Source organism: Aptenodytes patagonicus, chromosome 26 (genome assembly GCF_965638725.1).
Source record: "Aptenodytes patagonicus chromosome 26, bAptPat1.pri.cur, whole genome shotgun sequence".
Classification (NCBI taxonomy): domain Eukaryota; kingdom Metazoa; phylum Chordata; class Aves; order Sphenisciformes; family Spheniscidae; genus Aptenodytes; species Aptenodytes patagonicus.
In genome coordinates, this window is record NC_134974.1 from 259,490 (window position 1) to 282,650 (window position 23,161).

At 45.4% G+C, this 23,161-nt stretch overlaps 2 protein-coding genes across 7 annotated transcripts in view; one reads left to right on the top strand and one right to left on the bottom strand.

The window, feature by feature from the left end:
- Positions 1-4,801: 4,801 nt before the first annotated feature.
- SYT11 (synaptotagmin 11) lies at positions 4,802-17,398 on the bottom strand. 2 transcript variants are annotated; one of them, XM_076359763.1, is made up of 4 exons: positions 17,246-17,398; positions 12,391-13,214; positions 9,459-9,579; positions 4,802-7,874 (listed from the first exon to the last, which is right to left on the bottom strand). In XM_076359763.1, exons 1-4 carry the CDS (start codon positions 17,277-17,279, stop codon positions 7,564-7,566), a joined length of 1,290 nt encoding a protein of 429 aa, XP_076215878.1. In that variant the 5' UTR covers positions 17,280-17,398; the 3' UTR covers positions 4,802-7,563. The 2 variants fall into 2 exon arrangements, with proteins under 2 accessions (XP_076215878.1, XP_076215876.1); XM_076359761.1 differs by having other exon boundaries at positions 9,456-9,579.
- A 482-nt stretch (positions 17,399-17,880) lies between these two features.
- LOC143171024 (GON-4-like protein) overlaps positions 17,881-23,161 on the top strand; it is a 29,717-nt gene continuing 24,436 nt past the window's right edge. For 4 of the 5 annotated variants that reach the window (XM_076359755.1, XM_076359756.1, XM_076359757.1 and 1 more), the window contains exons 1-3: positions 20,535-20,622; positions 21,358-21,554; positions 22,935-23,009. In XM_076359755.1, the coding sequence (XP_076215870.1) occupies positions 20,595-20,622; positions 21,358-21,554; positions 22,935-23,009 (300 nt within the window). In that variant the 5' untranslated portion in view covers positions 20,535-20,594. Of the gene's footprint in view, positions 18,398-20,460; positions 20,683-21,357; positions 21,555-22,934; positions 23,010-23,161 lie in introns of those variants that run through there. The other variant, XM_076359754.1, reaches the window with a different exon arrangement.

Here is a 23,161-nt window from a genome sequence, read left to right on the forward strand (position 1 = left end):
GAAATCTCGGCTAAGAAGGATCTAACACTGTCGTAGTCAGCGTGTGTGTATAGTTGAGCAAATTTTGCTGTTTACTGTCTGCTTCGAGTGTACTAAGAAAATCTTTCATGTATTCCGTGGTGCTGATACAGATTTACTTTGCGCGATTTCATTACCGGAATGCAAAACTATAATGCCCCCTTGCTGTTAATAAAGGTCAGTCTTTTGCTGACATAACAAGACATTGTTTACAAAAGTGCAAAACTGGTAAAATTTAAGATACCTGGAGGTTAATTACATGTAACTGAGAACTTAAAAAAATAACCTGCCAAAATTCCTGCTGAATTAAAGCAGCAACGCTTGTGTCACAAGACTGGAGGAGTGAAACAAGCTACTACATAGAAACCCGATGATCAAGTCAAGAATCTGGGTCATGGGCAGCTTGCTGATGTGCTGCCTGTTTTACACCTGTATAAATCTGGTTGCAAGTAAACTTGCAAGACGGGAGCTGAATGCTCCTGAGCTGTCCTTTGTTCTCCAGTGCAGGCCAGCTATCTTCCGGTTTGCGCTTTGCCACAGCAAATGAGCAGAACTGGGACGTTTCCCTTGGCATAGGCTGAGGTCACTTCTTCCAGTGAGTCTGTGCATTAAGTTGACGGAAGATGCACAAAAAGCATCTGACTTGAATTTGCGCCCTAACAGCTAAACCACCAGAGGGCCTGCAGTGGAAGAGCTAGTCGTCACTAACTGGGATGGAAGGGTTAATTCTGACAAATGCTTTCTTTACGAATAATCGGCTTTAAATCCTGCATGAAATTCGAATGCTATACGAAGAAATAAACCCTAAAAATACAGAAAAAACTCCTCTGAAAATATTACCAAAACTCACTATTGAAAAACATTACCTTAGGATGACTAGGAAAGGATGAAAAGGAAAAAATAGAAAGCTTATTACATGGCCTAAAGATAAGCGTATGCATAAACATGGTCTCGCTAATATGCATGAACCAGTAAAACCAATATTGCTGTGAGATCTCAAGGAACATTTGGATGAATTTGGTTTAATCTTTCTATCTTTTTTGGGTTTGGTTTTTTGTTTGGTTTTTTCCCCCCCTGTTCTGTATGACAATAGAGCGCAGCACTTTGAAGACAGGATAAGAAAAGGTGGAATAGTTCTCCTCTAGAGCCATCGTGTGACCACGATGTTGGAGTTATTTGGAAATACAGATACTCTGCAGAGAATATTGGTAATAACAATTTTAAAAAAAATATAGATTGGTGATGGCCAAGACACTGATTCAATCTGACAGCATCCAGTATGATCGGATGATACTCTGTGCAGGCTTGCTATTGGATTTTTTGTCTGGGCTGTGCAGCTCTTGTGCAAGGGCATCTTTCCTGTTCAATCCTTTTATACTTTTTTCCCCACCGTTCCCAAACTTTTTTTTTTTTCACCAGACCTGTTACTGCTGTATTATTGTAAGAAAAAAATTGACTTGAGAGCATCAGCTCAGGCTTTGTGCTGTAATGTGTGGTAACATGTTGATTTTTCTCCTGTCTACACGCCTGGTGTTTCTTTCAGAGACCTAAACATATATCCTAAGGTATGACATAGGTATTTCTTTTAATTATAAGGTTTTAGTACATAAATCTCGGTGTTGTAATTCATTCTTTTAACAGTGTAATACTGTGAGACATTTGGTATTTGCTAAATTTTGCTTTGCTGAACTCCTGTTCGTCTTGTTACATTCATTAGCAGGAAGGAATCTGACAAGCTTTTACGTTCTGGCTTTCTGGATGTGACCTGAAGTCTGAATTTCTATGTATGTGTATTAACATCCTGTTCAGGACCAAAAATCAAGACGGTGAGCTCCCTGTGATAAGTTGCATTGCTTGTTTAAATTTTTAAAAAGTCAAGGTTATGTAAACTGAATGTTCCCCAAATAATTTTGCCGGTGTTTTTTATTCTTTTCTGGGTGCAGATGGGTCTAGCCCTTCCCCTGTCCCAGCTGAAATTAACGTGTCCCGAGTACGTTGTGAGTTGGAATATACCTCGCCCTTCTCGGACCGAACGTGCTCAGCATTCCTGTGCCTCCCTACAGCTTCCCTTCGGGAGTGTGGGGAGGGGTAACATGCTCCCCGTGCTCTCATTTGGTTTGGGTACACTTCTAATTTTTTTTTTTTTTTCCCCAACAGCTGGCTGCTTTTCTTCAGTGGTAATGGGATGTCCTTAAGTGGCTGTAGAGCCCTTTGAGATGACTAATTCAGCTGAATTAATACACCGATGTATGCGATGCAACAGGTTCTGTGTTGATGTAGAGTCTAAAAATTGTCTGTACAGGCCCTTCCATGTTGGGAAGAAGGGTAGAACTGTTGTGCAATATAGTAGAGGTAAAGGGGGGGCGTTTTGGGTTTTTTGGCCTTTTTTTGGGTTTATGTGGGGTGTGTTTTTTTTCTTGGCATTGCCCTTTCTGCCACTTCCTTATGTTCTACTTATTTCTTGGTATGTTTTTCCTTTCCTGTCCCGTTTCCCATTTGGCCCAATAGAGAAAGCATCTTCCCAAGAATCGTGTACTTTCTGTAGCGCAGAAGTGAAACCAGGAGTTCAGAGCCAGCACTTGCAGATGTCCAGGCAGGTGCTGCGTTCCAGACCTGCGGCGTGCAGGCATGGTGGCTTTCTGGTGCCATAGGCTCCGAGAGGGACTGGCTTGGCTTTAAATAGTTACTGGAGAAGACACTTCAAGTTTCGACAATAAGGGTGTTAACGTTGGGGCCCTGTGATCTGTCTGACGGGGTGGAGCGGCTCGTTGAATGCTCGAGATCCAGTTGTTGCATTTTAACGAGGGTGAGATGAGGGCGCGCTGAAGCCCTTCAGAGGGACCCATCTGATGGCAGCGTCTTCCCTCTTAGCGCAATCCCACGGATCCGGGGCTCGGAAAGGAGACGGAGCTATTCCTGGCTCTGCCTGCTCAAAGGAAATACCGAAAGAGCCCTGACCCAGCGTCTGCCATCAAAAGTGAATCGCGTTGCCGTGGCAACATGACTCACTCCTACGGGGAATTAGGTGAGGCAGAAGCTGTCGGAGGAGGAAAGACCCAATTGTGCTGAAAGCAATGCAGAATCCTTCTGACTTAAACGGCACCAGCACCCGGACCCAAGGAAGGTGGGAAGAAAGTCAGAGCTGAGCTTCCATGCTCTCCACAAAACCATTTCTCTTTTCATGGTTTGTCAAACCCATTCTGTTTGCTTTTTTTCTTTCTTATGCAAATTCTTTTGTTTCTGTTTCAGCTGAATGGTGTAAGAACCTGAAACGGGATGTTTTATTAAAGGCATGCAGTATTAGAGGCAGAAGCCAAGCAGAGAAGGATGAAGAGAGATTTTCTTTCACATCTTGCACAATGAGTAGAAAATAATCAGTGACTGTGCGCTTTGGCTGAGCAGTTTTAGCCAACTGCTCTAATTGTGGTTATTACCATGATAAATAACTGAAAGTGGTTAAACACCGCGATCAATCGCAGTGCAGAGAGCAACGTAATTAATGGTAAGCATAGGTGTTAAATAAACCACTGTGTCCTGAGTCAGTGGACGCTGAATTCAAATGCATGCCCAAGCCATGTGGATCACTACCTGCATCATCTCAGCGGCTTCTGATATTTTTGTGTGTTCAGCACCTTCTCTGACTGCCACTGTTGAGCCATGTGGTGGAACTGAATCACCAGAGCAGGAGTCAGGTCAAGCTAATTAAACTTCTTGAGTGCTTCAGTAACGCCTTCCTCAGTATCACTGAAATAGCTGAGAACGTCACTGGTGAACCTGGCGATGGGAACGGCGTCCGTTGCAGTTCGATCATTTTCATCTTTGTCCCGGAGTGAAGCCAGAGAGAGTCGATTTTTAATATTAACTGCAGTGTATTTGTATCAGAGGAGGCACGCAAAGGTGCTCCAAAGACTGCACTTTACATCCGTGTGGAAGGCAGGAAAGCCTGTGATAGCCTTACCTCTGGTGCAGAATTGTATGTGAAGAGCTGCAGCGCCGGCCACATTCCTTTTTCTGGGACATTAGGCAATCTTTTTTGTAAAGCTTGGACTGAAACCGTCAGGTTCCTTGAAGATGAGGCCTGAAGCTCACGTGAAGTTCGTTTTAAGTAGAGACACCTAAAGCACCTCTGGAGATCGGTCCTTTGCTACGCGGGAAGCTATCAAAACGAGTGAAGTATGGCATTAAAGTGCTTGCTGTAGTCTGCGTTGCTGAGGAAACACAGCTCGCTGCTCTGCACTATTTGGCATTTTCTAAAGACGTGGCTTTGTGCCTAGCAATATTGTTCTGTGTAGTGCTGATGGGGAGCTGCAGAAAAACAAGTCACAGAAGCCAGATCACTGTACTTCAGGAGAGACTGTTGCATCTTGCACAGAGCGAGATGGACAAAAGTATTCCTGGAGAACTCAGTTTTGACTAGGAATCCAGGAATGACTCTAAATTACAAATGTTGAGTCAAATTGCTTCTTTTTCTGCCCATCTAATGTCCTCTTTTTTCACTTAGATTCAACTTAGCTAATAAATATCCATTTATGCCAAATTATACCCATGTACTAGGCTGTGTAGATTACTGAGAGTCTTTGTATGTGCTAATGTTTAAGTAATAGTGTTATAGTTAATTTGCCAGGATTCTGTTACGTCCCTTTATTTCTTTGAGATTGATTTTGTGTGTGCTTTTCCTGTGAATTGTCATAGCAGAAATGCATGGTTTTAGAAACAAATTCTTGAAGTATTTAGTATAGTCATCTGTGTGTTGCCTACGGTCAAACATGGCGCAGTCAGCAGCTAAAGTGATTTAATTTTTATTTGCACGCTCAATGTGCGTTAACAAATTCAACATACAAGATAGCATTACATAATGTAGGTTAGCTTATAGCATTATGCGGTTTCACATGTTAGGTTTTTTGCCTTTTTTCTTTTTTCACACAAAGTTGTAACTGTCCAAGTTAATTTTACAATAGAAGACACAAGGTAAAGAATAACCACACCTGGGAGATTTTACAGTGAGTCCGCTGTCACTTACTGTCTCTTTTACGTTTTAAAAAATATATATCTGCACATCTTCAGTTTCCTATTATTCCAGAAGAGTGTTGGAGCTACTCCTATCTGCCCGATAGCCTAAGTCTATTTACCCTGAGCATGTTTCCTTGACGAGAAGTTCATCTTTCCTTTTCAACTAAAGGAATCTTAAGGAGATCATCTAGGCTTAAGCATGCTTCTCACACCGAAGGGAAAAAAGGGAACTTTGTTGTTGTTGTTAGTATGTCCTATTCAGATGTTGGGAGCGGTGTTGGAAAGCATGTTCTGAGGAAAAGTCGTGACAGTTGCTAAACTTCAGCAACGCAATTGCTTAGTGCAAAAACTAGAATTGAAATAGATCTACACCAATTTCCAAGGGAGAACTCGTTCTCTGGTTTGTGGCTGTGAGCCACTAATAGAGCAGGACCTAGAAAGCATTTAAGACAAAGATAAAATCTACTATAACCTCAGGCAGAAACCTCATAATCGGGATCGATAAAGCACGGACGGAAGTCCACGCTTCTGTCTGCCATGCAAGGCTGAGAAATAGAAAGCTTCAGCTTCAATGCGACTTCTGTTGCTAGAAAGACACTCTGCCTGGAAGGACATTTCAATGAGTAACTAGCTACGAGTGAGAAAATTCAGCTTTCCGAAAATAATTTCTTAGGAAGAGATGCCAAAGTATTGCCAACTAACAAAGTGCTGACTGTTCGCACGAAGAGCCCTCCCAGCAGCTGTTGCTTTACATGGTGGCTGGAGAGGAAACCGAGTAAGACTTGCTCAATTATTCTACTTTCATTGGTACGAAGGTGGAAAGGATCATTTTTCCAACAGGGCTCTAAAATTCAGTAGTCAAGTCCTGTAAGTAGTTAAATGATCTTAAATTTTTTCAATTATAATACATTATTTACATTCCACAGGGCACAGAACAGACTGGCTGCCTGGAAGCACCTAAACATTTACTGAAAATTCGTGGTCTTCTGTGTGCCTCTTTGCGAGCTCAGTTCTGCTTCATATTTCCATTGGAGAGTTCAGAAATAATTTAAATTTCTACAGCCTGTTGTAACTATTTCCGCTCAGTTTACCAACAATGTTTACAATCAATTATTTGCTGCCAATTACCATCCTTACATCTCTCCTGGCTTGAATGTGGCTTTGAAGAAGCCAAATTGAGTTAGTTGCCAGGATGCTACTGTCTTGTACAAAACCAGTTTGTAGGCTAGCGTGTTGACCAGGAGATCTAATGCAGCTACTTCCAAACTTCACTTCTATTTGTGGAACTTTATGAACTTCTGTTCAAAACTACTGACTATTCAGGGTTAATAGCCTGAAGTGCTACAGGTCACGCTTGTCAAGTAACATTTTTACACTTCAGAGGTGATGGTAAGCATATCCTAAGTCTCAGAAGTCATTCACAATTTAAGAACTAACTCAAGCTGCCTCGAAACGGTGAAATTTAACTTCTTGAAGCATTTGACACATCTTGTAGTGACGGGCTTTGCCCTGTGTTTACTCCTTTTTTGAGAGCTGGCTTTTAGCTAACTACAAGACCATATATAATGCAAATTGACTCAAGTACGAATGAAGAGAAGCTTTGTAATTTTTTCACTTAAAACCTCCTCCCCCAAGATATTTTCCTGTCTCAGATACGTTACGCCATTATAACTGAACTTATCGATCATGTAGAATTTCACATTTAATGTTTAAAGGAATCAGCAAGAGTTTCCTTACCAATCAATGACACGTCAGTTTTTGGTTTTTTTTCTTGGGCCCTTCACGCACAGACAGGGTTAAATAAAACGAAACAGAGCGGCGTTTCCCCGCTTCTGAGAGTCTGTGAGATCGTGCCTGCGCTAACTTCCCTGTGGCAAAAGCAACGTGATCAGTTTGTTGGTGTTTTGAATTTTAGATGCAAATCTTTGATGTTGTGACCTTACAGCTCCACAACAAGTACGTCACAACGGCAAGTATTTCAGTACCTGACAACAGAATTGTTTCTTCTCTGAAGGGAAGTGCCTTTTTCCCCTGTATTTTCCTTTTGCGCTAGTGCAGAATTCTAAACCACCTTTATATGGAAATGCGGTTGGTACTCCCAAACCAGCAAAGAACAGAACTGCAAGAACCAATGGGCAGGCAAACTAACAAGAAACTAGAGGTTAAACAGCAGAATTCAGAAACTTTGGGAGAAGCCTAATAAAGACAGGCCAATCTTGGTGAATACCAGCAAAGACAGTTCGGCACAAACACAACTTCCATAGTGACAGATAATTGTATTAAAATCTGCAACTTGATATTGGTAGTTATACTAATTTCAGTTTGTATTAGGCATGCAATAGCGTGATTACACTGTTATATATATTTGTGGTATCTTTTTTTTTTTTCATTTAATGCTCTTTAGAATTTTAGTGCCCTGCAAAATCACATCACTAGAGAACCAATCAGCTGCTGCTTCTTACGAAAGTTTAGTTCTACAGCTAAAACAAGGTTTAAGTCTGTTCTACGAGTCGGCTGTCGCTGCCGCAACCTCTGCTAGTATTCGCTCAGGCTGTGCCATTTGGCAACTGGCTTTCTAGGATTCTCACACACCTCTCGCCAGTGTTCCACACCACCTGCGGTGATGCTGTGCGCTCCCAAAATCAGCCGTCCCACCACTTCGTTTTTTGTGGTACGATCGAAATCGATAACTAGAAATTCAATGCTGATGTCAGGAAGGAGATCGACAGGGATATCATAAATGAAGGATTCATTGAAGACAGGATTCAAAGTGCACTTCTTCACGTGAGTCTTCTTTTTTGCTATGCGCTTTCTTCCGTAATAAACATTCACCTTAACGTACGGATCTGCCGGAGAAGAGAGAGAAATAAACTAATAACACAGCCCAGTAACGCCCCTAGAAGTAACGGAAAGGGTTCAGCTTGCTGACCTTGAGCCAGCTCAAGTAAATGATGTGAATCCAGGCTGCTCACTGCAGCTCCCCCAGGAGGAGGGGACCGTTGGCGTATTTTCTCAAAGCAAAGCAACCCGCTGATGTGAGCAGTGCAAGTTCTTTACGAGTCCCAACATTGCACGGGGAGTGGAGGGAAGCAAGTTGCACGTAAATTGCGGTAATTAATCCTAGAAATACCAAACGGGTAGCTTTTTGGTGAAGTCAGCGCCCAACGGGCCAAAACTTTCACTTTTCACTGTCATCTACAACAAGAAATATTTTTACCCTATTTCAGGAAATAGCCCAACAAAGTGCCAAAATGGTTTTAATAATTTGCAGATGGAAAACATTTATAGTGGAAGGTACTAAAAAGAAGAAAGTTTAAAACAAAGCCTTCATTTTTCCATCAGCCTCACTTTGTTATTTTATCAGTCAGCTTGCTCTTTATGCGGATGCTTGTTTAGGATTAAAATTAAGATACCAGGCACAGAGTGCTTTTTTTTCACGTAACGCAAGTTTTGAAGCTGGAAGTCACCTGCCCAGCTGACACTGGCTAATTTTCACTTTTTTTATCCAACTGAAATGATGACCTTATGCATAATATAAAGATGATATAAAGAAATGATGCTAGCCTTGCAAGATTCAGCAGGTAGAAGAACAGTTACTAAAAAAATTATCCTGTAGTTGGAGACCACACATGGAAAGCTGCTTTTTTTTTTAAGAAAGAGTAAAATTTAAGGCCTACAATAGAGAATTAAGCCTAGTCTGCATACTTTCTGAGGTGTACAGGAGAAAGCTGCAAAAACAGGATTAAATTTGGTATGTCGGGCTATTACTGAATCTCAAGTTGATTCCAACCATTTTCCCGTAATCCTGAAAGAAACTTTGCTAAGGGGATTCAGGAGTCTGAGAATCTGTGACTGCAAAATAGGAAAGCCAGAACAGCTGCTCTTCTCTTCCCTTCAAATAGCGGAACAACAAAAACAGCAAAAACAACAAAAAAGAAAAAAAAAAATTGTTTCTAATGTCATATGAATTTACTCCTCTCTCTCGTGAGTCTATCCCTCCTCTTTTTTACGCTCGCTCTCTTCTAGGAGCAGGGTTTGAGGTAGACGTGGTAAGCAGCGGTTGTGCCGTGGAAAAAATGCTGCTGAGGGCAATGATGAGTGACAGCAGCACGGAGGTGCAGAGCCTGCACGGCCTGGCCAAAAGCAACGTGGAGATCTGCTGAATTTGGAAAATGCTGCCTTCGTAAACAAACCAGGTGATGCCAGAAAGATGCAACTGCTGGTCTCCCAGTAGGAAGGATTTGGTCTTGTTTGTATAACCATCTGTTGGTGAGTGATGGATTACTCGTAGTGATCCATCGCCCTTAGAAAGAGTTTGAGGAGAAGTGTGCAAACAAAGAAAATGTTCAGATAAGACAGGTGAAAAGATCTGAAAGTGAACTTGGGAGATTTTTTTATACACGTTTAGAGCTGGAGAAAATAGCTTCTACCTGAGAGGCCAGTGATATCCATCTTTGGCAAATGTCTGGCTTTCAGCACCACAACAGTCATTCTCTGCGCCACAGGCTGGTAAGACAAGGAGACTTGCAGCTCCCCTCTGCTAATGCATTTCTGTGAAAAAGAAACAGAAAGAACTTATTAGGACAAGATGGTCTTATAAATAGGGGCAAATGTTGGAGGTCACCAGAATTTCCTTTCCCTGTGCTAAATGCCTAAAAAATTTTTAAGTGCCTCAGGCAGACGGAGCCTCTGGGAGAAGGAGCCAGCGAGCGGCGTAACGTAAATCCTCCTGTGCTGTTCACCCTGTGCCTGATGAGCACAGCAAGCATCACTACAGCCTCTCCCCTTGAATTCTGTGTTTCCGTGAGGGCGAACCTGGTGGGCGCCTGCTGAGAGAGCAGCGGCTCTGGCTGCCTTTTGAGGTCTGCTACTAGAGGCACCTGTGGGTTTTAGGAGCTTAAGTTTCATTGACTTTTGGTGGAGCGTTGATGCCCAAGCACCTCAAGTTCTTTAGGTACGCTTTGACAGTTTCACCATCGGTTTAGTCTGCAAAGGTAAAGGATGAAGATAAAAGAAGATAAAACCAGATCTACTCAGTTAAACTTGCTGTACATCCTTTCGAAGAGTCATATAATATTAAGATAATTAGGTTTGGTTTCCAGATGGCGTTCATTAACTTTCATTGAGATGGCACTAATTTAGAGTAAGTTTATTTGCTATCAAGGCAAACAGTATTAGCAATGGGTATGAAATCGTGTGGTGTCAGTAACGCGCTGATGGCAGAGCTACTGCAACAACTCGAATAGCTGCCTGCTGAAAGTTTTGACCGGTAGCACCTTGCCCTCCTCCTGCCCCCATCGGTGTCTGTTAACTGCAGAGCAAAGGGGGGGGGGGGTTTCCCAAACGCAGGAATTTTTCTCACTTCAAACCGGTAAAGCACTACAGTAGATGTCACACTAAATGCTCTGGTGATCACCCAAGAGGTGAAGCTGTTCTTTCAACTGCTGTTATTCAGCTTAGCAGGGAAAAATTGTGCATGTAAACTTAAACACGGAAAATGTTCATTCCTATTTTGGTGGTTTCTTTTTATTTGAGCAGCTCCCCTGTGTTTAATTTTAAGACGTGTTTTCCAAATGCAAGGAACGAAGCCTATTGCTGCTCGTGCAAAATTCTGGGAGGAGAGTAAATATATGAGCGAGTTCCTGGCCCCGGAAGGGAAATGTTGAGAACTTTGGCTCCTTGGATACACCAGAATACAATGGCCAGAGAGAGTATTGGGGGTGCGTGGGTGTGGTGTGTATATGTTGTTAGAGTTTTGGGGTTCTTTTGGTCTGAAGTAATTTAATGCAGTTACTTCAAAGTAATTTGCACTGTTAGATTGTCCGTTAGAAATTACTGGGAATGTTCATTAGGATGGGATGTACACCTTTGCTGGCTTGGATCAGTGTAATAATTTACTGGGTTTTAAATGCAATTCTGTATTCCAGATTTTGATACTTCCTGACACTGAAAACTTTGTTCAGTAACGGCTGTTTTGATGTTGTGGAACTATGCAGATTTTCAAGAACGCACACCTGACACTAAGGTAAACTTATTTTTGATTACTAATAAATGTTCAATAATTTGCATCCTCGATTAAGTCTATTTTTATTTAGCGTGACCTTTTTCCTCTATTTTTAATCTATTACTTCTAAGAGAGACGGTCAATGCACTGAAAAGAATACTATTAAAAGAACCTAAACCAGTCAGTTGTTTTACCATAATGTAAAGCATCCCAAGAACCTAAGAAAAGCAAAGTAATCACCAGAACTCTGGTTTTGTTGAGATTCTTTTGGTTTGTTTTGGGCCATTGACATAGAGTCTCCTGTCAATAACTTTAAGGAAAAAAAAAAGTCAAATGCTCCATATAGTAGAAAAAACTTTTCACGTAAAATAATGCCACTCTAGGACGTAATGAAGTATCTTATAGAGCCCAGCAACAATTTCCAACACGTTAAGGCAGTAAGTGAGCCCAAATGCCATTTTCTATTGAACCTGGAGGATTGGTAGCAGAAATAAACTAAGCAAGAAAATAAAAATCTTAAGTACCACCTCATCCTCCTACTTGAGCGTAGTGTATTTTCTGAGGACAGAAGACATCTTCCCCAAGGTAAGCCTTAATATCTTATATGGATTGCTCATCTTTCTAGTTTACGGCAGTAGACTCTAAGAGTGGGATTCATTTCACCTAAATTTTAGGTGTCTACATTTGACAAAACCATCTTAGACACACTTTGTTCTTAAGTGAGGAAAAAAATAGTCATCTAGAGTGGGATTCATCTGAGCTGATTTAGGTATCTGCTCCAGGACAAGAGGAATCACGTCAGACTCTGCTGACTGTGTTGATGTATTCCCACTTACTTACGGCTTACAGTAACAAGTTCAGATGTAGATAATTACAAGTACAGGTGTCTAAAACGGTCAGAGCAGACAAATCTCCCTCTCTCAGTGAGGTTTGCCTTTGCAGAACAGAATATGTTGTTACTCAGAATCCATGTAAAACTTATTCGGAGCACCCTTATCTCTAGCTCTCCCCCCTGCCACCGTACGGTCAGGAAGGCTGGGCACTGATGAATGTCCCGTTATCACATCAGCTCTTTTACTCGGAGATGGGGACTTGGCCTTTTTTCTTGGCATCATCAGTTATAGCATTCATCATTTCTATACCTAAATAGTGACTATGCCTTATCAAATCGCCACGACCACACAGCAAAGAACTGCCTAACTAAAAAAGCACAGCCATACAATACCAGTAATACGTATCTGTGGAAAAATGGGTTTCATGGCTAAGGATTTGCAGTATTCCTGCTTATTAGACCACGGAGGCTCCTGGATCAAATACAATGCAAGGAGCCTTGTGTCACACTACATGAAGTGACTTACTTGTATGTTCCTTTTGAGGATCTCCCTGGTCAGCTGAACCTTTCCAGTGCTTGGATCCACCCCTGCAAGGGGCACCATGACCTCTCCAATAACATCATCTCGAGAAAAGCGATCAAAGCTCAACACGAGGAAGTGAAGCACCAAATCCTGGAGCTGGCTGTATGGGATCCCATAGAAGGTGAAGGTTTCATCGAAGACCGGGTCTAGCGTCTTGCGAAGTACACGAGTCTTCACTCGATGCCTTTTATCTGGAAGAATTGTCATCTTGATATAAGGGTCAGAGCTCTGAGTGTGCTCATCCATCACTGGCAGCCCATGAGCCTCCTGAATGGTAACGACCAGTGCTTTTTTGGGGAAGTTGTAGTCCACTGAGAAGGTCAGTTCACCCAACATGACGTCATCCCCTGGAGAAGATGGGGAGGAGGTTTTACTTCCTCCTGGAGTGAGGCTTTGATCTGGACTTAGTTCATCTCCATAATCTACTTTTATTGGGAGCTGGTCGACGTGGGGGGCTGCATTTGGCCCATCCGGAGCTTTATCGGAGCTTATTAAACCAGATTCAGCAGCATCCACCAAGAGGTTTCCCCTTCCAGTCTCCTTAGGAGTGCCATTCTTGTCTCTCCGGATTCGGTTAATTTTCTTCTTGTTGCTCAAGGTCTCCGGATAGATACTGATGCCTTTCAACATGTGAATGAATTTATACGGTGGGGTTTTGTGCTTCTTTTCTGCTTGCTGGTGACAGCATGTCCACACAAAAACTGTTACTGAGACAGAAACCACAAGGACAGTAGCACCAATGAGGCCTGCCACAACTGGAGAGACATCTGCGGAGAAGACGAGGCAGTCAGGAACGAGCTTGTACCTTCACAGTGGCCATGCCCCCGTGGGGCCAAGCACATCTGGATGGAGAGCTATACAGTACTATTATGTCGTTCTTAATTCAATAATCCTGGTATCAAAGCTTCCCCAGAATAAAAAAAACCACTTCCTTTAATTTATATTTTCCTGCATGGGAAACATTTTACACTACCAACACATGCTTGACCTACGTTTCATGTGCCAAGAATTTCAAACGGTTGATTGCCTTACCTTGCCAAATCAAGCTCCCGCATTACCAGCATCTCCACAGCTCCGCAGAAATACGGTTTCTTGATTTGCAGGAGGCACTTTTTTTTTTTTTTTTTAATGCCCTGTTCAGAAACATTACACATTCTAACAACAGGAAAGGAGTAATAAATATGGCCATAACACTGGATCTGGAGTTATCCTTTATTAACAATTTTTAAAAAATCACTTTGGCCTGAAATGGTCGATTGTTTTGTCCTAGCCCCTTACGACAGATACGGGGCCAATGGTATACACAAAAAAGACAGAGAGGTGTCATTTGGGTAGATGACAATTATTTTTTCTGGTGGGGGTGAATATGGCCCTGACCTAAGATATCCAAGGGAAAGAAGGGCATGTCCATATAATGTGACAATGATCTGTATCACACCGGTCGACTGTTTCTCCCCCAGTGATTGTTCTGACCATTCCCACAACCTCCTCTGGGAAAGTATGCTGAGCCCTAGTGAAATGACCGTGCGGGTCCCTCTCTGTGTCTCACCCAAAAGCTGAGGTTGCTTTCTGTAACTGTTCCTCTGCTTTTTCATCCCGTTATTGCTATTGATGTTCTTACAGGTTTTGATGAGCTGGGAGCTACTGACAAAAGTCTGTCCACCCCACAGTTACCACCAAGACTACTTTTCATGTGAAAATCCAATGTCCAAAAACAACGGACAGAAAATCCTGTATTTGGATTTAGGGACTATTTGGTATTTTCTAGAGCTTATGTCGACTGTGTTCTTCAGTAATGACAAGCCAGAATAAAAAAGCACCACGTTCATTTTTAGCAACCATGCTAGTTATTTTCTATTCATAACAGTTGGCTTTGGAGCAGCATTACCAAGTCACAGAACGAAACCAGTAGTGTTGAGCTCCCCAGTATACTGTACCAACGTACTCAGGCAATTCCAGTCAAGGACCACCAAGATGATTAAAAAGTTGGAGCGGATGGATAATGGAGAGCAGATGGAAGATGAGGAGAGACCGAACAAGCGGGGTTTGTTCAGTTTTAAAAGGGAAGGAAAAGGGAGAGATCTTTTTACTGTCTTCAACTTCTTAGTGGGAGGTTATAGGGAAGATAGAGCCAGGTTCTTCTTAGAACTTATTATTGTATTACTGGTTTAATCATCATTAAAGCAAATTTCTTCTTTTTTTTTGGAAGCAAGCAAACAAAGCAGCCCTCTAGCCCTACGTCTCTTTCTTTACGAATTGTACAAACTGCTTTCATAGTAAAAGGGAAAACAAAAAATCATTGTCATGTCAATTACGGCAATAGCTAAATGGAACAGCTGTACAAAAGGTGTGTCTGATTTTCCTATCTTCATTCTGTACCATAAAGAGGAGAAAATAATCTTCCAACCTCAAACTTGAAGCTATAGAGAGCACCTTAATTTTGTATTTTCTCTTTTCTTTCCACATTATTATTTATTGAGGTTAACAGGAAAGAGGACGAGACTGCCAGACTATAATCTCAATATCCGATAGGCTCAGGGAAAACTGTGATTTTCAAGAGAATATGTCTCCTTTTTGCAAAAATAACAAAATCACTTTTGGTTAGATAGAAGTCTTCCCAGACTAAAGCTGGAAGTCTTTTGCAATGGTGACTGACTCCACAGATAAATCTGTCTCAGGCCCCAGTGCAAGTATAGCCTTGGATTGAATTAACTAAAGCAAGAAGAATTCATAATATTAACAAAACACCCCAAAAAACCCCAACTTTGTTATTTAATGTTCCCTCTTTGAAATGAGGCAAGTGGTCTTTAACAGCTAATTTGAATACAATTCAGCCATATACGGACATTAAAAGCCTCAGTGGATATGCAAGAAAGGACAAATGCTGAAACTCCTTTCTTATTCTGATCTCATTTTTTTGTGTCTGTTTTGTTTCTATTGTGTCTTCATAGAATCGGCTCTTGTACCATCATTTCCCGCAGATCTGATGGACAATTTTAGAAGAAGCAATGAGCGGTCGCACTAGAAAGCATCAAGTAAGTCTTTGTGATCTTTCTTCCATCGAAATACCTTAACTCTTAAACTTGGCTCCCATAATGTTCTGTGGCAAAGAGCTCCTCAGCTTAATTACGCGGCATGACAAAACAAGGGCTTTTATTCTGAGCCCGCCCCACCTCGTTTCATTTGATGCCGGTTCTTGCATTAGAAGAAACAGGGAGCGATCGTTCCCTGCTCTGTGCTGCTGGTGACACCCCTCTTTTCCTGGCTGAAGACTCCTACTTGTGTAATCATTCCATACATTTATTAATCCTGTCTCCATAATTCCTTACAGTTGTAGATGACACTGATGTAAAGCTGCCTAAAACCAATTTTAGTTAAGCTTTTGCAACTTTGTGCATAGCGAAGTGCTTTGAATGTCCATTTTAAATGGCACTGCAGCCTGTCTCCTCTCTCAAAAAGAGCAGAGCCACACTTTTTAATTCAAACTTTGCGGAAGAAATCTTTGTTCTGATGTGATGCTAAGATTTAACTGAAACAAAACCAACTTTTGGGGAAAACTTCCTTTTAAAACTGATGTTTGCTAATTATACCCTAACGGCTAATGGTGGCCAATGGTTAAATTATGACAGTGCATGGCTCTTGGATTCCAGGAAACACAGAACGTAAAAGGTAAGTAGATACATTGTACATTAGAGAAATTATATAGTAGGGACAATTATTACTAAGTGCTTCAGAATTCAGAGGAAATGTAGTAACTGTGCTTTAACTATGGGGCCTTATGGTCTGAGGAGAAGGTCAGTCAATTGCTGGAGGACAGGAGGAGGCAGCGATTTGAATCTTCAGGGCTGGAGAAACCCAACTGACAGACACCCGATGCTGCGGTACCAGCCCTTGTCACCCACTGGACTACAAAAAAAAAGCATCTTAAAAAATTAGCGAGCACCAACTCAGGAGAATTATTTCGCCAGCAACCCAGGGAGCCGCGCCATGTCCGTGGCTGGACCGCAGCCACACAGGCACGGCCCTGGGCCGCTTCGCCTCTGATGATTTAGCAGGGTCCGTAGTTTCTCCATCGCCACCGATGCGCTCCCGGCAGCCCCGGGACCGGCTCCCGACTCCACCGGGGCCCGGCCAGCGCTCCGGCCCGGGCCGGCCGTGCCGCCCCCCCCGCCCCGCCATCCGGCCGGCCCGCAGGACGGCGCGACAGCCCCGCCGCCCCGCACCCCCGGCCCGCGCCGCGCCCCCCCCCGCCGCCGCCCCCCCCCAGCTCGGGGGCCCCCGCCGCCGCCGCCCGCAGACCCCCCCCCCCTCTCCCGGCTGCCAGGTCGCCGCCGCGGGCCCCCCCCTTGGCGGGCCGCCGGTGCCGCAGCCGCCCCGGCCCCCGGGGAGGCGCGAACAAAGGCCGGGGCGCGGCGCGGCCCGGCACAGACATCACGTCATGCGGCGGGGGGCCGCCCGGCCCGGCCGCGCACCTGCTCCCCGCGGGCCCGGGCCCCGCTGCCGACGGCCGGGCCGGGCCGGGCCGCGGCCCCTCTCCCGCGGCGGCTCCGGGGGCGAGCGCTGGCACCGCCCCAGCTGCCGGTGGCGAGCGGTGGGTGTTGGCTGCCGCCGGGGGGAGGACGACCGGCCCGCGGGGGCGGAGGGGGACGGTGCCGGCGCGGCTCGTCCCCGCGCGGCGAGCGGGGCCGATGGCGCCGCGCGGGGCCCGGCCTCGGGGGCGGCGGGCGCCGCGCGGGGCCTCGCCTAGGCGCTCCCGGGGCGGAGGAGGGGGCCCTCCGTGCGGCCCAGCCCCACTCACCGAAGCCGGGGTGGACGCTGGTGATCTCCGCCATGGCCCAGCTTAGGCCGGGGCAGCCGGGATGCGGAGCCCGGTGCGGAGGCGCCGCGGTGCCGGCCCCCGCCCGGAGGATGCTCGCAGCCCGGGATGCAGGAGCTGCCGACTGGTCCCGATGCGGCGCAGGCCCCGCCCGGCGGCCCGGCCCGCCCCTCCCGCGCCAGCCGGCGGCCGGCCCCGCCCCGCAGCCGCCCGGCGGTGACTCGGCAAGTGTCGGGGCTCCGGCCGCGCCTCCCGGGCAAGGAGCCGGGTGGCACCGGAGCGGCGGCGCGGGGCGTGTGCGTGGGCTCGCGGGGCCGGTGACCCCGCTCCCGCCGTGAGGGCGCGGCACCGGGGCCGACGGGCTCCGACGGGCAGCTGTGGGGAGCGCGGGCAGCAGTACCGGGCAGGCCCTCCCTCCCCCACGGGAAGAGCCCTCCGAGGCGGCGGGGGGGGGGGGGGGGGGCCGGAGCTAGGCAGCGGGCGCGGCGCCCGGCGGCGTCGCCCAGCAAAGATGGCGGCGGCCGCGCTCGCCGCCCCCGCCGCCCCACGTCGTCACGGCGGGGCTGGCGGCCTCCGCGCCGCCAACATGGCGGCAACTCGCCCGGCGCCCGGCCAACATGGCGGCGCGGCGCCTGCGCGGCGGGCGGGCCCCGCGGCGCTTCCGCTTCCTGCGGAGCGAGCGGGACGGGGCGGCGGGGCCCGGGCCCGGGCGGCGGTGCCCTGCGGCCAGCCGCTTTCCTGTCTTCCAGGTGGGCGCCGGGATGTCGCTCTCGCTGAAGATGCTGCCCTGCAAGAAGAGGAGAGCGGCGGTGGCGGGGCCGGGGCCGCAGAGCCCGCGGGAGCGCGGCGGCGCCGGGGAGGACGGGGAGCTGCCCGGCGCCGGCGGCTCCTCCTCGGCGGGCGCTGCCGATGGCGGCTGCTCCGCCAAACTCCCGCCGGCGGCCCGAGCCGGTGGGCCGCCCTCCTCCGGCCCGGGCCTGTGGAGGGGGCCCGGGGAGGCCTCGCTGAAGGGCGGGAAGAGGCCCCCCGCCAGGACGGCCCCGGGCTCCGGTCAGGAAGCGCCGGGCGCGAAGGAGGCCTGCGCTGCCGCCCAGCTCCCCGAGGGCCTCAGGAGCCCCGAAGCGGTGGCGGAAGGTAAATGTGTGCGCTGCCCGTCACGGTGCCTGTTACGGGGCGTTCGGTGGTTCTCCACACGCCGTCACCCCGGCTGCCGCCCGGCTCCTGCCTGCTGCTGGTCGGGCCTCGGTCCTGTGAGCTCTGCTCGCCGCCGGGGTCAGCTAAGGGAAAGCTTCGTAGCTTTTGTTTATATAAAGCTTCTCCTTTGGGTGATTAGTTCTTGTGGTGTTTTTTTTTTCTCTGAAGTATTACAGGTTAGCAGGCATCCCATTTTCAAAGTTCGGGGTTTTTCCTCCCTTAAAACATTAGAAAACTAATGGAGAACTTAAGCCGCTTGCCTTTAGTACTGCCGAACACTAAGTGCTTTAGAAGTTGCTTTTTTTCAAATTTCCAACCTAAAATATGCACTTTTACAAACTCACATGCATTTTCCCAGTCTTCCCCTGTGTTTAATCTTTTATGGACTTCATAGTGATCAGTCCTAACAGTAACTTTCATAGACATATTTCACAGTTTTTACATGGTGCAGGATATGTTACTTTCAGCTAGTCTTTAGACAAGTCTTTGTAAATCCAGGCTTTAATTTGAAACAGTCACCTTGTGTTTAGTTTTTAAAAACAAATGTTTGGCTAGTGAGTTTGAGACTGGCAAAAGTGCAAGCTGCTGCTTCCAAAACTGGTTTTCAGAGTTTTTTGTCCACATTTGCTTTCATTCTCAGAGGATGATTCTTTCAAGCGTTCGGAAAAGTAGTCTAGAGGGGCACTTGTATGGGGCTCTACTGTGATCCTTTACAAGAGCTGATGTGAGTGGAGCTTGTGTTAATATAAAGTTACAACTTTGTTGTGGAATGTAGGTATTTTGGAGGTTTGTGTAAAAAGCCCAGGTGAACTTTGCTTGCTCTGAGGTTCCCTCAGTGAAAGCGTGATTTGTGAGCTTGTGAGGGAGACGAGAGATATTATTCATGGTCAGTGATGCTCATTTTGTATCTCCGGTCGTCTTTAAGTCTACTGAAATAAGTGGTTGTTCCCTCTTTGCCCAAATTGCCCGTCCTATTCTTTTTCTCTTTTCCTGGCATACATCTTTGTCTCTGAGCTCAATGAGATTGGAGAATTGATCTGGCAAAAAAAGGGGGTGGGTGGGAAGTTGGGGGTGGTGGTGTTTTTTCCTCTCCATCTGGATCAACTCCCTGATCTGATTTTCTGTGCAGCTACACAAATAGCTGTGCCAGCCCAGAGCAGCAACTGCTGCGGTGTCGGGGAGCTGGTTTTATCAGGTGACAATGTGTTTTCATACTTGCTGAAGGCGTTCATGAAACTTCAGGTTTCAGCTGTTTTTTAATAATCATTGTAAGCCCGTCTAACTACACAGGCTGCAGCAAAAAGGGACAGTGCTTCCTCGTTTCCTTGTGAAAAGTGTTGTCTCTGGTTCTCATGCTGCTGTGATTAGTTCACTGATTTGACTGAAAGCTGATTTTGTGTCGGGAGGAAGGGGAGTGGAACAGGGCTCAGTTTACAGTCGTTTTCTAGGCCTGTGTAACTTCTAGGACTGCGCAGAATAGGAGCGGGAAGGGTATGTAGCCACCCCTGTCAGCAGTAGTGTGGTTTTAAATTGGCCCAAGGTGGCTGCGAAACTGCATCCGAAGGTTGCAGTCAACTGCGCTCTTCTAGCTGTGAATAACTTACCTGGGCGAAGGAGTGCCTGCCCCTAGCTGTTGATTTCTGTTGTTGCAGTTGCATTTATACGACAGGGAGTACAACCATGTTTTAAACAAATCATCAGTTTTTTGTGATTGGATCATTTGACAGGAACGTTTTGAGCGTAGCTGTGCAAAACTGATAGTGGAGGGAGCAAGACTGAAATAGCTGGAGGCGGGGATCTCTTCACCTGGATTTGTTTCCAGCAGGGTGGGACTGCTGCTGCAGTGTTCGGTGTGTCTGGATCACTTTCGCAGGCTAGGTTAGACTCGTGCACTTGATTTAACAGATTTGAATGGGTCACGATAAGCTTTTGTAATTGCAGCAGCCTCTTAACCTTGCTTAGCTGTGTCCGTATGACAACAGCTTAGTGTATACTGTTTACAGGGAAAACGCCTAAGGTGTATACAGAGGTGGAAGTGAATTTGCAGAGAGATCCGTATCTGACTGAAAACCAATCTGCAGTGCAGGAGTCTCCAGTGAGAAGTTCTTTGCAGCTGGCTGTTAGAAATCCTACCGTGATGAAGCCACTGAAGAACACCAGAGCTGGTGAGTGGCCCCAGCAGACTGATGAGGAAAATGAGGATTTGGGGCTGTTTATTCCATTGGGTAAGCTTTGTGCAAGGAACAGACCTGTGACTTGATACAGTAGCAGAACTCTGGAATTGTGTACACCACAGCAGGGGCTGTTTAGGTGCAACTTTTTTTTAAGTTTTCATCCTGTGCTCCATAATTCCGTGGATAAATACAGGTATCCAAGTGAAACTTGCTGGAGCTGATCTCTGCAATTTTTGGTTACTAGAAACATTGCTTTCCTTCAGAGGAAGTTACGATTCTTTTGTTTCCCTGAGTCAGCAGAACAGTGCCACTTGGGAAACACTTTAAGTCCCGGAAACTGTAATCTGCTCTTGCTGTATGGTGCCTGGAGTTGTGCAACTGTGTTAATCTTGATGGCATACTTAAAACACCTCCTTCTGGAAAAGGCATAAAAAGGCTGCTGAGACCATTCTGTAAAATCAAACTAGTAGAGATGGCAAATATGTAACCTTTATTTCCTTGACTAATGTGACTCACTCAGGTCCTGCAGAATTTGAATCCATTATTCAAGACTGTTTCTAGTTCTTATGGCCATTTCTGTTTGGGTGATCTCCTTATCAGCTGTTGGAAAGCTGCTGCCACTTCAGTATCTGCAGAATTCTAGCTTTTTTTTTTTAAACTCATACTGTCAGAACGTGCTGATGTGAAGTATCTGAATTTTTAGATTCCATTTTTATTCATTTTCAGAGGAGCAAGATGGAGAGGATATTGAGAGAAGGAAGAGGAGGAGGAAGGCAACCAAACGGAAAAGAGAAGGGAAAAGTCAAGAAGAGGAGGGATCTTTGTCTTGTGACATCAAGCTAGATGATACCCTTGATCGCACCTTAGAAGATGGAGCTAAACAACATAACCTAACAGTTGTCAACGTGCGAAACATCCTGCATGTGAGTGTGGTGGGACTATGACAGGGAATGGAGAAGTGCCCAGCTTTTTAAGAAAGTGCAGTCTAGACTTGAGTATAGTACTAATGGTAGCACTTGATTTCATGAACAAGGAAGACTTGGTAGGCACCCGTGTCCTAATCTCTCCTATAAAAAGCTATAAAGAGAGAATCATGTGGTGTACGTATAAGTTACCTGGACCTGGCTTTGTTAGTAGGTATTGATCCCTGGCTTCCATTTATTTACAATGGCAAATGGGTCTGTTTTACTGTACCGTAATAGCAGTAGCAGGAGTAATTGAACTAAAATGCATGCTTCTGGTTCCAGGTGAGGAGATGTAGACTGTGAACTCGCTGTTTCTTGTTTTGAGTGAACTGTTTCATGATAAAGTCCTGATGGAATTCTAGCGGTGCTGACAGAAATGCATTACTCTTAGTTAATGACCCCAACCAACCTTTTAGTCCATCACACAACTTCCAGTTAGAAAGGAACTGCAAGAAGAATATCTGTGCTGTCACAGCTGTGAAACTCTAATTTCAGTTTATCCCATGAGCAGGGTCTGGAGACCAATAGTATTTATTTTCCCACAGGATCAAAAATTGTGCTTTTTTTTTTTTTCCTGCAGCTAGTGTTCTAATTCAGCCGATCTCAGATATTTTCCCTTTTTGCCATCCCTGTGGCAAACAAACTGGAGACTGCCATGATTCTTTTGGGCAGATTCACCAGCTGATTTTGTGCAAGTGCCATAAATTAATGCCTTCCTCTGTCACATGGCACTGTGGAAGGGCTGTAAATATCTCGCCGTCACCAACCTTCCCTGGAACCTTACGGTGGCATTCAGAAAATGTAGTCGGGGATACTGGGTCTCTTCTGCCTTCCCCTATTTATTTTAAATATATACAATGTTTTCTGAAATGATGTAGCACAATGTTTCGAAGAGTAAATTATTACATACTTTCTCTAGAGAATGAGACCCTTACTATTTTAGAAGCCTGTGAGTGCTTAAGGATTTAAGTTTTCTGTTGCAGCTTCATAGCAGCATTTCTCACGTGGCTGGAATCGGCCCATTTTACTGATTATGTGACACGAGGGAAGGGAAACTGGTGTGGGCTTTTGTTTTGATTATTTTCTTTCCTTCTGGTGGAAATTTATTCTGTAGAGCATTGACAGAGAATGTAGTGCAGATGTTTTTATCACTGCTGTGCTTACTTTATATTTTCTTGTCCAATCACTGAACAATCTTTTTTTATTATAGTATAATTATGAAGTATATAGTACACTGAATATTTCTCCATCATGTTTCCAACTAATTTATTTTAACCTTAAGTCTGTTTCTTTTTAACAAACAGAATGTAAAGGATACTTTTTTGTGTGTTCCTGTAGGAAGTGATCACAAATGAGCATGTGGTTGCCATGATGAAAGCAGCCATCAGTGAGACTGAAGATATACCTTTGTTTGTAAGTAAAAAGCTTTTTCAGTTGTTCCAAATGCACCAGTCTATCTTCTTAGTCCATGATGTGGTATGGAGAGAATAGGTAGTACTATAATTTACGTTTCATTACCAGATTTGCCACCTGGATGAAGTGAGTAATGTCTGTGTATGAGTGTA

Coding starts and splice junctions, on each gene's coding strand:
- SYT11 (XM_076359761.1), bottom strand. CDS start 17,279: ATGGCGGAGATCACCAGCGTCCACCCCGGCTTCG. Junction 13,215..17,245: donor CAGCGTCCACCCCGGCTTCG/GTGAGTGGGGCT, acceptor TCTTCTCCGCAG/ATGTCTCTCCAGTTGTGGCA. Junction 9,580..12,390: donor TCCTCAAAAGGAACATACAA/GTAAGTCACTTC, acceptor TCTTTTTCACAG/AAATGCATTAGCAGAGGGGA.